This window comes from Cervus elaphus, chromosome 33 (genome assembly GCF_910594005.1).
Source record: "Cervus elaphus chromosome 33, mCerEla1.1, whole genome shotgun sequence".
NCBI lineage: Eukaryota > Metazoa > Chordata > Mammalia > Artiodactyla > Cervidae > Cervus > Cervus elaphus.
The window spans coordinates 6,672,762-6,688,851 of NC_057847.1; the positions used below are offsets into that span (position 1 = coordinate 6,672,762).

At 59.6% G+C, this 16,090-nt stretch overlaps 2 protein-coding genes across 6 annotated transcripts in view; one reads left to right on the plus strand and one right to left on the minus strand.

Moving 5' to 3' along the window:
- Nucleotides 1-16,090, plus strand: part of LIMS2 (LIM zinc finger domain containing 2) — a 43,641-nt gene that overhangs the window by 23,156 nt on the left and 4,395 nt on the right. For all 5 annotated transcript variants that reach the window (XM_043894006.1, XM_043894004.1, XM_043894003.1 and 2 more), the window contains exons 2-4: nt 2,166-2,325; nt 4,377-4,443; nt 4,650-4,770. In XM_043894006.1, coding sequence (XP_043749941.1) covers nt 2,170-2,325; nt 4,377-4,443; nt 4,650-4,770 — 344 coding nt within the window. In that variant the 5' untranslated portion in view covers nt 2,166-2,169. The remainder of the gene's footprint in view (nt 1-2,165; nt 2,326-4,376; nt 4,444-4,649; nt 4,771-16,090) is intronic.
- Nucleotides 8,008-13,121, minus strand: GPR17 (G protein-coupled receptor 17). Its single transcript, XM_043894007.1, has 2 exons — nt 12,844-13,121; nt 8,008-9,162 (listed from the first exon to the last, which is right to left on the minus strand). The coding sequence occupies exon 2, from the start codon at nt 9,132-9,134 to the stop codon at nt 8,115-8,117; it is 1,020 nt and encodes a 339-aa protein (XP_043749942.1). The 5' UTR covers nt 9,135-9,162; nt 12,844-13,121; the 3' UTR covers nt 8,008-8,114.

The following is a 16,090-nucleotide window of genomic DNA, read 5'->3' on the forward strand; positions in this document are numbered from 1 at the left end:
TCCAGGCCCAGAGTCACAGGATTTCCTGTTGATTTCTGACTTCTCCAAGATCCGCCAAGGTCTTGTTCATGGCCAGGCACTGGAACTTCCTCCCAGCTACCTTGGGTGTATGTTTTGGGAAGACAAGGCCTCCAGGTTCACGGTGTCCTTGGGACAGGAAACTGTGCCTGTGTTGACAGAGTCCAGCCCAGCTCCTGGGGGCCTGGGTGATCAGTCCGTGCCCTGTCTGTTCCTGCATGGTGAGCAGCAGTGAGCCGGAAAGGAAGGTGGTGGCCGCTGCGTGCGGAGCCTCCCTGTCGACTTGGGCTCTGCCTTTGTCCTGCTTCCTCGCCCCTTTGGCCTAAATGTGGACATGGGAGGTGGTTTTGGTCCCCCAACTATACCTGAGGGCAGGCGGAGGTCTGCTTGCCTGACAGGGCTTGCTGAAGAGTCTTCTGGCCCTTCTCCTGCCGTGAGGGTCCCTCTGGCAGAGCAGAGAAGAAGTTCTGCCTGGATGCCCCAGCCCAGCTCCCCTTGTGTCTGTGGCAGCCACCTTTTGCTGGACCCACTGTCCACAGTCTACACCTGAGAGGCAGAGCCCTCACCCGCCTCCGGGCTCCTCCTTCCTGGGACTCCAGCACAAGCAGCGTCACTTGAGACTTCTGAGTGCTGGAGCCCTGAGAGAAGGGTGGGGTTCAGCAGGGCGGGAGGCGGAGCCGGCTGGAAAGACGTCCTCCAAAGACGGGCTGTGCCGCTGCACGAGTCTATATGACACGGCCGATTGGTTGCATCCTCCTTGCTGAGCCTGCCCTCCCTTCTGTGCCCACCCTTCCCGGCAGCCACCAACAATCCACCGGAGTTGACAAGAGACAAAGTCTGTTTGCTGCCTTGCAGTCAAGGTCGCGGGCATTAGGGTGCTGGGAATTTGTAGAGGCTCTTGTGGCTGACTGCCAGGTTCCTCCTCCTGTCTGAGCTGAGGCCCTAGGCTGGAGCCAGCGTGTGTCTCTGTGGTGATTTCCCCTGGAGTTCAGTTTGGCTTTCACGCCTCCCATAAGGACAGCCATCACTTGCCCCAGGGACAGCAGTTGCCCACATGGATGAGGAGAGTTGCTCCCCATCCTGCTCCCATTCCCAAACATTCACAGTCTCACCTTCTCCCTGGTAGGGTGGTTTTGTGTTTGGAGGGGGGTGGGGCAGGGATGAATCTAACTCCTGGCGCAGGGGAAAGAGCCATTGCAATCGGTTCAGCCTGAGTTCACATTTGGACTTTGTCACCTGCTCTGTGAGTTTGCTCAAGTTACTCAATCTCTCTGAGCCTTAGAAAAGCAGGGTGGCCTCGGGGATGAAATAAGGATGTGAATCCCAAGCTGCTCCCCTGTGCCTGGATGATGCTCTGTACCCGAGACACTCTGGTTCCCTGAGTGGGAGACAGGAGGCACAGGAGGGTTCCCGGATGTCCCTGATGCCTTGAGAGATGGCCCAGCACCCTGACTGAGTAGCTTGGGGGCCAGGTCAGTGACAATGACAACCACAGCACTGTCCTTTGCAAGCCTCCAGTGGGCCGCGCACCCTGCAGAGAGCTTGTGTGTCCGTCATCTAAAGGCCAGAACACACGGTCATGGCCATGATTAGGGTCCTTCTCTGGCTGGGCGCCTGGGCTTAGAGAGCGCGGGCCAGCCCCTGCTGCACCACGAGTGAGGGCCTGGACTGGACCCCTGGCTGCTCTGACCGGCATGAGCCCAGCGATGGCCTGCCCTGTGCCTGAGCCTCCACAGAGGGCACTGGGGGCTGCGGGATATGGGGAGAGATGGGGCTCCAGGGTGAGCGACTAGTTCTAATCTCGGCTTTGCCTCTGCCCACTGTGGCCCTCGGGGGGTCACTCTCTCCAGGCCTCTGCCTGTCCGTCTGTGAGCTGGAGACGCTGGGCAGGGGTGTCATCTGGGAAGGCCACTGCGTCTTGGCACACGCTGGCACCTGGCGTGTCCTCGGCACACGGTGGCCACAGGGGTGGGTGACAGCCACACGGGGTGACCCAAGCTGGTGTGGGGCAGCGTGGGCCGACTGCATGTTGAGTCTCCACGGTGCCAAGGCCAGCCTGGGGTGGGGATGGTGCTGTGCTCCGCCCCAGAAGGTGTGTCCCTCGAGTGCGGCCTGCGGGTCCTGACCTCTGTTCCTTTCTCCTGCAGTAACATGTCCAGCGCCTTGGCCAACGCCGTGTGCCAGCGCTGCCAGGCGCGCTTCGCCCCTGCCGAGCGGATCGTCAACAGCAACGGAGAGCTATACCACGAGCACTGCTTCGTGTGCGCCCAGTGCTTCCGGCCCTTCCCCGAGGGGCTCTTCTACGAGGTGAGCGTGCTCCCTGACCCTTGCCCCTGCTTCCCGGAGCCCAAGCCCCTGGCCCAGCTCAGGGTCTGCCCTCTGGCAGCCTGCGGGCCTCGCCTGGCCACGGTCCTCCAGTGACAGACGCAGACGTGCCGGGCCTTGGGCCGAGTGGTGCTCCTGCCAGCCCAGAACCTTGCTGGCCACCCCTCAGGGGCCCAGCCCTCACCTCCGTGAACAGTGCTTTCCTGGTGTGCGTGCTGCTGAAGGAGTCACTGTTCATCCTGTCATCTCTGGGAGCCCCCAAGGTCAGACAGTAAACATAACCAACATATACCTGATGCTGCTAAGTGCTCAGGTTATAAGGAATCCTGGGGGTGGGGGTGGGGGGGCCTGAGCAGGGAGGTAACGTTTGAGCAGACCTGAAGGAGGTGAGGGAGCATGTGTGTACCTGCAGGAAGAGCTCTCAGCAGAGGGGACAGCAAGCGCAAAGGCCCTGAGGTTGGGGTGTGTGGGTTTTGGAGCAGTAGGAGGCTGGTGTGATGGAAGCAGAGGAAATGAGAGGGGGCGGCAGAAGATGAGGGAGGGCAGGCAGAATTGTTTAACTCTGCAGGCCTTCATGGGGCCTTAGGCTTCATCCTGGGAGGGGCAGGACCCATACTGTCTGTCTGACAGTAGAAAAGGGCCTCTCTGGTTGCTATGTGGAGGAGAGACTGTGCAGGGGTGGGGACAGAAGCTAGGAGGACAGGTGGGACCAGAAGCCAGTTATTTCTTTGGTAATCCAGATGGAAGGGAAGGGCTGAGCTGCCCTCGGTCCCAAGAGCAGATTGTTAAATTTTCAGCGATCCTGCAGGCTGGTTGCTAAATACAGTCATTATTAAAAGTTGAATGATGTATACATACAATGAGATAAAAGTAGCAGATACTCAAAACTCATCACTTCCTAATTGTTTTATTCCATTTCACTACCTGTTACTGTGCTTGTGTGCTGGAAATGCAGTACCGTGGTGGCTGCTGACATCTCTTCTCAATTCCACGTCAGTGTCATTTTGGTAGCTTCAAATTGACCACGGTGGGAATATTTACACCACAGAAATTGGCAAATGCTGCCAGGCTGCCTCAGGGCACACCATGGCAATGCTCAGAGGCTGGCTAGATTTTGAAGCTGAGGGGATTGGCTGACAGACGGCTGGGAGGTGTGTGATCTGCCTGACTGAACAGGAGCTGCTGTTCCCCACGGTGCCTCCTGAGAATTGCTGGCCAGTGGTGGAGGTGGGGTGAAGGGGTGGAGTGGTACAGGGCTCTGTGGATGTGCCTATGATGATTTAAATTCCCACTGCCCCTGCTGGGTAGGGCTCTAGCCAGGTGCAGCTTAATAAGACACTCTTAGGGAACAGGGGAAAACCAGATAAAATCGTCAAGGGAGGAGAAGGCAGAGGTAGGTGTTGGCCACGCTTGGGGCCAGTGCAAGGGTCCTCCTTGCCCAGACAGATGGGGACATCATGCAGGACTCGGGGTGCTCTGTTGCACCCCATTCCTGTGCCTCTTCTTCTGGGTCCCTTCCCTAGATCTTTTGTGGCCCCTGGGGGAGTGGACCTCTCACACACGAAACAGGGCCAAGGGATACACAGAATTCAACCTTGATCCCTGGGCTTCCTGGCATTAACATCCACCCCGAGCCCTAAGCCTGCCCCTGGGACCAATAAGGCCAAGATCTTCAGCAGACAGCGGTGGCCCTTTGAGGGGCCAGCCTTGCCGAGTTGCCAGCTTCCTCGAGGTCCCTCACTCTGCACTCTCCCCAAGTCAGACAGGGCAATCCCGTCCCGCCCTCAGGCCTTGCGCTGACTGCTCCCTGTGTGGAAATCCCTCTTCTGAGGACCCCCATCCCCTTCCATCTTTCCACTCCTTATCACCTCCTCCAGGAAGTCCCCCACGCAATGCTTCCTGTGGTGGTAGCAGGTGTACAAAGTAGGGTGCTTATCCAGCCTCCCCGAGGGCAGGTCCTCACCCCACTGACCAGTGCAGCTCAGAGGATGACAGTGCCTTCCTTGTCCTTTCTCTGCTGGCCCCATTTGCAGTTCGAAGGTCGGAAGTACTGTGAGCATGACTTCCAGATGCTGTTTGCTCCGTGCTGCGGGTCCTGCGGTAAGGCTTCCACGATATGCCTGGGAAGCGGGGATGGGAGTGTAGGGAGCCCTGTCTCTCTGAGCAGTGGCCTTCGGACCCCTGTGCTCATCACCTTCCCAAGCTCTGGGGAGGGCGCCCTGGGGCCAGGCAGAGCCAGGTGGGCTCCAGTGTGGAGGAACTCTGGAGGGGGAGGGCACAAGGCCAGCAGGACCTCTCTCCTGCAGGCGAATTCATCATTGGCCGCGTCATCAAGGCCATGAACAACAACTGGCACCCTGGATGCTTCCGCTGTGAGCTGTGCGATGTGGAGCTGGCTGACCTGGGCTTTGTGAAGAATGCAGGCAGGTGAGACGGGCCTCACCACAGGCCCAGGCCCGGTCCAGGTGACTCGGGCTGCCAATGGGGCTGCCACCGCTGTCATCCCTGCGAGGTGGGCAGGAGAACTCTGTCTGGTTTACGGGTGAGGATGGGGGCTGGAGAGTGAGGGGTGAGGAATCGAGGCCACCCCAGGCTCAGGGCTGCTCTTGGGAGTTGGCTGACGGTAGACAGCCAGGAGGCAGGGGGCCGAAGTGGGAGCTCTTGGTGCAATGCGAAGATGAGGAGCTGTGAGTTAGGCTCCTGCCTGCCTGGCCACCCAGGCTGCAGCTGACCCCCCTGTCCTCAGACCCCACGTGTGCTGCTGGGGGGAAAGCACTCAGCTGGGACCCAAGGGTGCTCCAAAATTCAGGCCCGGGCTCCCTTAGCAGGCTAAGCTGTCACCTTCCACGAACACCTGCTCTTTTCTCCTCCCCCTCCCTGCCCCTCACTGTTCCAGCACCCCCACCCCCACAGCCAGGACCTCCCTTCCCCCTCCCTTGCCCTGACCTCCCCTGCCCTGCACCTGTGCTCCCCTCCCTTGTCACAGCGGGGGCTGTGTCCCTGAATCCAAAGCCCCGCTCACTCCCTGCTCCTCCAGCAGGGCTCACAGCTCTGGACCTCGCTGGTCCATTTCTAATGGCTCAGGCGTGGTGGCCCCCTGGTTCAAAGCACCCTGTCAGCCTTCGCTCCACGGTGACTCCCTGCAGCCCTTCCCAGCACCCAGCCGGCTCCTCCATCTACTCCCCACTGCCCAAGCTGCTCAGGGCTCCCGCAGCCTTCACTGCCACTCCCGCTTCTCTCCGGGTGCCTAGGAGCCCAGGTTCTGGTGGTCTCCTACCTCATGGCTGTGCTGTCCCTCTCCTGGCTCCATTCCCCTTCCTCCACCCGTCTCTCTATGGCGGGCTCCTTTGGGGCTTTGCATTTGGCCCAAATGGTGGGTCTTTGCTGGGCAATCCAGATGTAGGCCTCCACCCTAGACCTCTCCCTCGGAATACCCCATTGCCCACATGCCATCTCCACAGTGTCTGGCAGGCATCCCAAATGCCACAGAACCCACCCAGCCAACTTTGAGTTTCTCCTCTGCTGGCAATCAGGCCTCACGGAAGCACACACCTGCCTCGTTAGCAACACCTCAGCTGTCTGTCTGCCCCCTGCTTGCTCCCCTGTCTGGGCGCTGGTCACCATCTCTTGCTCTCTCGGAGCCCCACTTCCTAACGCCGCTGTAGTGACCTTGTCCGTCTGTCTTCTCCAGCAGAGACGTGTGCTGTTCATCCTGGTGTCTGCAGGGTGCTCACTAGGCGCCTGAGTGTTGAGTGCTGATATGAGGGGCCACGGGGGGCAGACAGTGCAGCAGGGGTCCCGAGCTGCTCCCTGAGGTCACCTGCCAGGTGTGGGCCTGGAGCTGCAGCTCACGCAGGGACTCCTGCTCTAGTGTTTGCTGGAAAAATCCAGAAAAGGCTGGACTTGCTCGGGAAAATAAGGTATTACTGTGGCGACAGCCAGGTGGGGCACCCTGCGGCCCAGGTTGGCACTCTGAAACCCACAAGGCAGAACGTCAGAGTCTGTGCGGGGTGGGCCGGCTGTGGGGCCAGCAGAAGCACAGTCCACGCTGCTGCCTGTGCCGCCACTTTGCCATTCTTGGGATGGAAGGAAGAGAAGTTCTGGGGAGGGAGTTGCATTAACCAAAGAGAATAACTTTCAGTTATTAAAGTACAGTTATGTTTATGATCAGTATGCATGCATGCTAAGTTGCTTCAGTTGTGTCCAACTCTTTGTGACCTGGACTGTAGCCTACCAGGTTCCTCTGTCCATGGGATTTCCCAGGCAAGAATCCTGGAGCGGGTTGCCATTTCTTTCTCCAGGGGATCTTCCTGACCCAAGAATCGAAGGCGGGTCTCCTACATTGCAGGCAGTCTTCTGCATTGCAAGCAGATTCTTTACCAACTGAGCCACCAGGGAAGCCCTTATGATCAGAATAACCAAGTACATAAAAGGACTCGTGAGGGGCATACAGGCCACCCTCTAAGCAAAACACCTCACAGCTTGGCCAGCCAGGTGAAGGCCTCTTGGGGAGGAGTAGGATCCTGCCCCTGCTGGGTTTGGGTTAGTGGGAGATAGATTCATGGGCCAGGCTGCGTGCCTCCCCAACCCAGCAGTGACAAAGCTGGGCTCCCTGTGATGGCCCACCCATGGTCTGTGCTCCCCCAGGACTCAGAAGGGACAGGGCAGCTGCCAAGAAGCACTGGGGATTGTCGGCACATGCAGGTCTGTGTGTGCCAGGAGGGACAGAGAGCTGATGTGTCCCACAAGCCCTGTGTTGCTGGCCGTCACCTGGAGATCACCCTGAAATGTGCTTACAGTGTTTGGCTCTCATGTACTGCCTGTGTCCCCTAAATGCAGGGGCCTTTGGGAAAGGTGCCACAAAGGGAACTCAAAGCACCTTGCACTTGAGAGGAAATCTTTAGACACCTTCTCCTGACCCTCCACCGAGCCCTGCCCCCACCCGTGCCCGCCTTCTGGCAGGCCGATCCCTTCTGTCTGTCTCCTGTGTTCTCTCTGCCAAGCTTCCCCGCCATGTGTTTCTGTTGTGAGAAGGAGGCCGAGAGCCTCGCAGGGGGCACTTTGGAGAGAAAGACGCTCATTGTTCGGGAATGTTCCTCTGGCCTCCTTGCCCATCACCGGGGGGAGGTGCGGAGGGGGCGGGGTCCAAGTCACTGAGTGTCTAGTGGCTGTGAATGAGCAGGATCAGTCCAGTACCCGCAGAGAAGTGGCCGTCTGGGCCCTTCGGCGCTGCCTCACCAGGGGCTGCTGACAGCCAAGACGGGACTCGGCACTGGGTGATGAGTTCGGGCCTGGAAGCGGGTCACGGTGACCGGCTGGGGTTTCGGTTCTTTTCTCAGGGGAGGTGGACTCCTCCTCGGTGGGTCTGCGGGGTGGTCCCTGTGGGGTTGGGAGGGGGTCCTCGGTGGGTCTGCGGGGTGGTCCCTGTGGGGTTGGGAGGGGGTCCTCGGTGGGTCTGCGGGGTGGTCCCTGTGGGGTTGGGAGGGGGTCCTCGGTGGGTCTGCGGGGTGGTCCCTGTGGGGTTGGGAGGGGGTCCTCGGTGGGTCTGCGGGGTGGTCCCTGTGGGGTTGGGAGGGGGTCCTCGGTGGGTCTGCGGGGTGGTCCCTGTGGGGTTGGGAGGGGGTCCTCGGTGGGTCTGCGGGGTGGTCCCTGTGGGGTTGGGAGGGGGTCCTCGGTGGGTCTGCGGGGTGGTCCCTGTGGGGTTGGGAGGGGGTCCTCGGTGGGTCTGCGGGGTGGTCCCTGTGGGGTTGGGGAGGGGCCGGGGCCCAGGCTCACAGCTCCGACCTGGCGCTCAGCGAGCTCTCGTTCGTCCTGCCGTCGGCACTGGGGGGTAGCCCTGGGAGCCGCTTGCCGCACAGCAGGCTGCGCAGGGCATCGCGGAACTTCTCGGCCACGAAGAAGTACATGACGGGGTCGAGCGCGCCGTTGAGGCTGGTGAGGCAGGAGGTGATGCGGTTGCCGAGCGCCAGCGCGCGCTGGGCGGCGCACGAGGTGCGCTGGCCGCGGTAGCGCAGCACGTAGACGGAGCGGTGGACGTGATAGGGCACGAAGCAGACCAGGAAGATGGCCAGCACCGCCGCGATCATGCGCACCGCCTTGTTCTTGAGGCGCCGCTCCACGCGCGGGCCCTGCCGCAGGCTGCGGATGATCAGCAGGTAGCAGGTGACCGTGGTGACGAATGGGAAGGTGAAGGCCACGGCCAGGGACGCCAGGGCATGCTGGGAAGCCTTTTCCCTGTAGAGCTGCAGGCAGACCACCGTGTGGTTGGTCCGTACGGTCTGCGGGCTCACCAGCAGCGGGGCCATGGCCACGGCCACCACCACCCAGAGGAAGGCGCAGGCCAGGTGGGCGTGGAGCGGCCTGCGGAGCTTGAGGGACTTGACGGGGTGCACGATGGCCAGGAAGCGGTCAGCGCTGATGCAGGTGAGGAAGTAGATGCTGGCATACATGTTGAGGTAGAAGAGGAAGCCCGTGAGCCGGCACGGAATCTCCCCAAAGGGCCAGTGATTCCCTGAGAAGTGGTAGACCAGGCGGGTGGGGAGGACCAGCACGCAGGACAGGTCGGCGACGGCCAGGTGCATCAGGAACACGTTGGCAGGGGTGCTGGACTTGTGATCCCGGATGAAGAGCCACAGGGCCAGGGCGTTGCCCACAAAAGCGAGGATGAAATCCAGGAGGTAGAAAGAGGCGAAGAGGACGTTTTCCAGGGGCGTCTCTTGGCCGCATTGCTCCACAGGGGCCAGGGAGGAGTTGGCCAGTATACCTGGGGAGGCCTCCTCAAGGCCATTCATGCTTCAGCCAGAGGCAGAGGCACTGAGCCTGGAGGGAACAAGCAGACAGGCCAGCTTCAGAGAGCCTGGGACAGGCAAGGCATCACCCTCTGCAGACATGAGCTCTTGGAAGCCTCTAGTACCTGCTGACCCCAACCATGCTCGGCATTGCCTCGGGGGCTACAGGGCACCTCCTGTGTCCAGCTGGGGTTGGGCAAGTGTCAGTCATGTCCAATTCTTTGCGATCCCATGGACTGTAGACAGAGTCCATGGAATTCTCCGGGCAAGAATACTGGAGTGGGTTGCCATGCCCTTCTCCAGGGGTTCTTCTCCACCCAGGGATGAAACTCTTTCTGTTTTATATTTTGATTGTTTTTTTTTTTTTTAAAACCTCAAGGCATGTGGGATCTTAGCTCCCTGACCAGCGACCGAACCTGCACCCCCTGCTTTGGAAGGCCACAGAAAGCAAAACCAAAACCAGGGCCCGGGTGCCAAACTATTACTGGGGTCGGCTCCCCACCATGCAGCTGTGTCCCTGTAAAGCATGGGGAAGTCTGGGCAGGGCCCTGGGGTCCTTGAAGGCCACCTCTCAGGCCTGGGGGATGGAGTCAGCATCGTAGGGAGAGAGAGCATGGTGACCTGTCTGTCTGTCTGAGGCCCTGGTGGGGGTGGGGGCTGAGGGAGGGGCCCGCATCTTCTGTCCCTCCCCGCTGTGTGCTGTCTGACCAGTGGGGTGCATGAGTCCCCAGAGCCTTGCTTCTCATGGGTGGGGCACCTCGTCCTGAGAGCCCAGTGTGGGGGGCTCGGCCGACTCCTCCTCAGCATCACGTGAACCCTGCTCAGCCTCCCTGACCCGCCTGTCCACTAGGTTCCCCAGTGCTCCCAGCACCAGCCACGGGAGGGCCTTACAAGGAATGCAGTGTCCTGTTCTGTCTACAGCACCCAAAGGCCGTCCGGGCCAGCGTCCCAAGGTCTTGAGCTTTTTGAACTCAGCCACCAGCTCTGCTTCGGGCGTGTTAGTGGGCAGAGACTTGTGTCTTAGAAAGCCTGTGGGCCCAGGCCTGCAGTGGGTGTTTTACTACCTGGAGTAGTTTAACTAGAGCTTCCGTGGTGGCTCAGACAGTAAAAGCATCTGCTTGCAATGCAGGAGACCCTGGTTCGATCCCTGGGTGGGGAAGATCCCCTGGAGAAGGAAATGGCAAACCACTCCAGTATTCTTGCCTGGAAAATTCCATGGATGGAGGAAGCACATAGGCTACAGTCCATGGGGTCACTTTAACTATCAGGAGGCAGATTCTTTTCCAGGAGAGGAAGAGCCATATGTCCCAGAGGTGGAGAGACTGGCCAGGGTATTCTGGCCAAGATCTGCAGCCCCAGAGAGACCAGGACCCAGGGAGGTGGCCTGTCTCTGCCCAGCCTTGCCCTCCTGGTTTACCCTCAGCATACACCAGGGGCCATGGCTCAGAGCCCTGCTGGCCTCAGAAACAAACTGTTTCTGTCTGGTGACCCCAGGTCTGAGTGGGTCACTGGTGGTCCCTCCCCAACAGACAGAGTGACAGATTTCCCATTTTGATTTTGGTTGACTCAGGAGATTCACAAAGGAGAGGAAAGGTCCGAACGCCCCGCCTCCCCCAGGCCTTGGACGGATGTGGGCAGGAGAAGGCAGACCCCACGCGGCCCGCAGCCCCATGGAGGGCTGGGGAGGCAGCTGCCAGTCTCTTCTCCTGGCCTGGGGTTTCAGCGTAGGGCACCTCTGCCTACAGTGCAGCTTCAGGAGCTCCCCTGGATCCCACCTCCCAGCAGCCCCACTCCCCGCCTGTGGGCTGCAGAGGGGGCAGGAGGGAGCGCTCACAGGAGCAGCAGGAATGGAGCGGGGAGCCGCAGTTGCACACACGAGCCACAGAGGACCTGGGGCACAGAGGACCTTCTTCTGTCCTGGGGTCCTCTCCTTTTAGTGACCAAGATAACAGTCCTGGCGGGGACTGACAGGTGCTCCTGGAGCATGGTGACGTTGGCACTGGCGGCCCCTGAGTGTGAGGCTGGGCGCCATCCCCAGGTGTGGGTTCCTGACGTAGACGGAGCAGGGCCAGCGGTTCAGACTTGGGCAGCTAGGAGGGCAGGAGGGCAGTGCGGGTGTGAGGAGCTGTCAGGCCAGGCAGCAGCTTGACCCTCTGCGTCATGCCTCATCAGCCACCACTGGGGTCCCTGGGCACCCCCAGGCACCCCCGCTGCCCCACAGCTGTCTGAGCAGGAGGAAGTCAGGGGCAGTGAGCATCTGGCCAGTCATTCTCAAGCCAGCGGAGGCTCTCGCCTGATCACGCCACCTTCTGATTATTGAAGGGATCCAGAGATGTCCCCCTGCCCAAATCTCTCCTGGACCCAGAGTGGTTCAGATTCCCTAAAATTCTAATACAGAGATTATTTTTTGTTGCTCCCAAGTGTGTGTGACCTGAGGCAATGGGGGAAGTGGGGGAGGCCTGGAGGCCAAGTAAGGGAGGGGTCTTGATGGGGCTGGGGAGGGGCTGAGCTGGGTACCCTCCACTCTGAGCTACCCTGACGCCCAGACTCTGCCCATCCCACTGGTGGTACAGTCATCACCCAGCCCCTCTATGAGGTCTGCTCACAGGTACTGACTATCTTCTCTGCCCAGCGTGAGGCAGGCCTGTCCGGGCACTGCCCACGAGTCCTCAGGGGCAGATGTCCGCTGCCTCATTTTACAGATGAGGACATGGAGGTTCAGCATCAGCTAACTTGTCCAGGGTCATTTGGCCAGGGCAATAGCCCAGGAGTAGGAAGCCAGATCCTGAAGACCCAGCAGTGACAGCCAATACCTCCGCCTGCTTTTCCTCCAGGGGCTGATGGGTCCCTGCTTCCAAGGCTTGTGTGGAGCTGTCTCCCAGGCTCAGCGCCTCTCCTGGGGGCCTGGCCCCAGGAACAGCGACACAGTTTGCACCACCCTTTGTTCAAGAAGCAAGACTTTCCAAATGGTGGCAGTCGAGCAGTGGACTGAGCGTGGCGCCCTACGTGTGCACAGGGGGCACCCTGTGGGCTGCCTGGCACCCGGCTTTCTGCTCCTGCCCAGGGCCTTCTGAACCCCACCACTAAAGGCCGCATGCACCATGCTCTCTCTGGGTGCAGACTTGATTTCAGAATGCTTTCAGGCTGTGTCAGGCTTGTTGCGGTTTCTCCACCCTGCCCCTGCATTACAAGTTTTGATGTCGGTTTTGCAGTGGGTCTGGGGGGGCTCCTGCTCCTCTCCACGTGTCCCTAGAAATGCCTGCTCTCACGGTCTCTCGACGTCTCACTGTGCTCGGGGCAGGGCGGCTGGGGGGCGTGGGGGCCCCGACCATGGAGCAGGTGCAGGGCTCGGCCTCTGGAGGGGACGTGGGTGGGCGTGCAGTGGGAGGAGGCTGAGGTGGCAGGCGGTCTGTCGGTGTCGCCGGCACCTGTCCCTCCTGCCTACTCGTTGGGCCCCTCCAGGTGCCCTGGCTAGAGGAGAAGAGTGCGGAGACTGTCGCTGCAGCCATGGGGCCACAGCCTGGGCACCCACTCTTCCTTTAAAAGCCCCCGCAGTGAGACAGGAGCACCGCCCACGGGCTGCTCTAATTCAGACCAGGGAGGCCTCGATAAGTAGGTTGAAGCGAGATGGCAGAGATTATCCCGTTCTGCCTCTGCTGGGCCCACGCTGGCTGCCCGCGCCCCCGACCCCGCTCCCCAGCCCTGCCCTTACCTCTCACAGCGGGTCTGGGGCAGCAGGTGGGCTGCAGCCTGTGGGTGGGTGGTGGCTCCGTGTGGCTGGGGTAGAGGCCGGCTGGCTATTTAAGGAGAGGCAGGGAGGCTGCACCCCCTCGGGCCCTGAAAGGCTGCTTCATTCCTGAGGGGTCCCCTGTGTGGCGGGCCACTCCTCTGGCTGCCTCTGCTGCCACTGGGCTGTGAATATTCCAGTGTGTCCCAGCTCCCCCTCCTCCTCGGCCCCCAGCTGGGTCGCCGAGCGTCACAGAGGCCGAGTGTGTGACTATCTACGAAGCCGTGGAGTGGGCGCCGGCTGGGTGGGGGTCTTGGCTGGGACCGACAGACAACAGGATGTTTCAGAACAGGGTAATTTCCTACCACTGGGAGGGGGCCAGGGAGGGGCTGGTTGCCATGACAACGGGCCTGGGTGCCCAAGCCTGCACTGGCCATCAGCAGAGCAGGGGGTCTTGTGAATGGGGAAGGGTGGGAGACCGAGGAGTCTTGTTTGGTCAAATGAGAGGGGATTCTTTCAGCACACTTGCTGTAGGGTCCTTGTGTCCTGCCCTGTATAATGAGGCCCCCTTTGGGTGTGCGGAATAAATCATGGCCTTTATCTCCAGCAGGGCCCAGCTGCAGGCTGCCTCATAATGGGGCGCTGTCTGTGCCTGTGGGGACCCGGAGGCCTGGCCCTCGTCTGTGGGGGCTCCTCCTCTGGACAGGAGGCCTGGGAAGAGAGCCACTGCTGCCTGCCCCCTACTGCTCCTCCAAGGCTCCTCCTGGGAGTCTGGGGGGTGGCTGTTTGGATGACGACAGTGGCTACTCCAGCAAAGTTGTTTCTCTCTGTCTTTCCCAAAATGATACACCCAGTAGCACAGGGCACCAGACCACTATTTCTAGTTTCAAAAGACTTTACAACTTTTTAGTTAAGATGTTTAAAGCTATACATGCTATCACTGGGAGGAACCTCCCACAGGTACTCTCTGAAATGTGCTCTTTCACACAGTCCTGTGCACTTGGGATTACTGCCCATTTTACAGATGAGGAAACTGAGGCTCAGAGAGGTGACCTGACTGGCCAGCCACAAACCAGTGAGCTAGGATTCGGACTCAAGCATGTGTCACTCTAAAACTTAGGCTGCATGTGTATGTGTTTTGTCTTGTTCTCTTCTGTTGCACCTCAGTGGTAGAATTCCTAGGTTCCATCTTCATTCTACCTTGGAAAAATTCTGCAGGTTGTCCTTAGATCTGGTGCTGGGATCAGGTCTGTTGAAAAGATATTTCTCATCTGGGGGTCCTGTGAGAGAGCAGGGTTCCTCAGTTCTGTCTTGACCCGGAGCTGGTGGGGTGTGAGGCTCCCTCCCCACTGTGGCCCAAGGTAGCTGTCTGGGAGAACTGGCTCATGGTGGCTTGAAGCACGGGAATCTGGCTGGCTTCCCTGAGTGCAGCTGTCGGTTGTTGGATGATTGATGACAGTGGTTTTAAGGGCACTGAGTGTTGCAACCAGATTTTGAGGAGTTGTGCTCATTTCGGTGAACTTTGAGGAGAAATCTTTCCATATGGGTTGAATGTTGTCCTGCTGCTAAGAGGAGGCATCAGAATTGGAGTGGAGCGGTGGGGAATAAACACTGTCTGAGACAGAGACATAGCAGGTGGCAGGTGTGGCGTGGGGAGGCTCTGCCATGGCAGGAGACCCGGGATGGGGCTGGGCACAGGGTGTCTTAGGGAGAGTGGGGTGGGGAGAGCCCACTGGGCTTCAGGGACCTTGCAGGGGAGGGGGGCAAAGCCTTGCCCAGGAGATGGAGACTAGAGCCCAGGCCACAACTGTGGGCCCTGGGCGGGTAGAGGGAGCCAGGGGTCCCAGGCCAGGAGATGGCCTAGTCTCAGTAGCCGTCAGGTCTGGGGGAGATGACACCTGCTGTCCTCCCCTTCCTGTTGTTCACAGTTGCTCATGTACTCACGCATCAGAAGATGCATCCTGAGCCTCTGCCTTGTGCGGGGCACCCAGGCTTCGGAGGAGTACAGCTGGGAGCCTGTTCACAGCTTAGAAGGTGGCTGCTGGGCACTCCTTTGGGCCCTTGTCCTTCAGCTCTGGGGAGATAAGACACACTCGGGGCAAGCAGAGGGCAGTCCAGACCCAAATGCAGTGGCCAATGCTACGGTCAAGGGCAGGGAGTTCGCTGCCCTGGCATCTAGGATCTGCCTACCACACCTGCCTGGCGGGGGTGTGGGGTGTGTGGGGTGGGAGCGGCGTGGTCCTGAGTCTGAGAGTTAATCTTTTAAGAAGACTCCCTGTGTGTGCTTAGATGCTCAGTTGTGTCAGACTCTTTGCGACCCCATGGACTGTAGCCCGCGAGGCTCCTGTGTCCATGGGATTTCCCAGACAAGAATACTGGAGTGGGTTGCCATTTCCTCCTCCAGGGGATCTTCCCAACCCAGGGATCGAACCCGAGTCTTCTACATCTCCTGCATTGGCAGGCAGATTCTTTACTTGATCTGCCCCTGAAAGAGGCCAACACTGGTATCAGGTGGGCATGAGGCTGGTGGGAGGGGTGGGGGCCTGGAAAAGGGAGGGCAGGAAGGCCCAGATGCCGACAGCACTGGCAGATCAGGTGGCAGGTGGGGGATGGGAGCAGGGCACTGGGGCCTTTGTATTAATGCATCTTTGCCCGGGACAGTGAATCTAAATTCCTGCCGCCTGTGAGGCCCAAGGAAACAGAAACCATGTTGATTTCTCTCAGTAGAGACCGCAGCTGTTGCCCAGAGGAGAAAGTACCATCAGAAATTACTCGGAGGTCTTTACAAAAAAGACTCTGTAATGACAGTTCCTAGGTCTGGGGGCTCCATCTGGCACAACCGTGCTTGTCTTTGGAGACAGAGCAAGCCTGTAGACGTCCGGGTTCCTCTGTGTTGGGAGGACCCCTGAGGAAGCAGGTCCTGAGTGCCCGACGGGCCTGGCACTCCTTGGCTCCTTGACTGGGCACAGTGGGCTGGTAACACACTGTACAGTTACTCCTATGTGTTGAAAGATATTTGAAAAATAAAGCGAATTTTTGAGCTGTTCTTGTCCACATGATGTCCTAGGCTCAGAAAAAGCATAAAGAAGAAAAACACCATGTTTGCCTTGCATCCAAAGACACCAGCACCAACTTGCCGCCGTGTTTCCTTCTGCTCTTTGTCCTGTGCTCCTCTTAGAGGGCTCACCTGTGGCCTTCCCAGCAGCAGATTGTTGGCTGGCTTTTCCGGGAC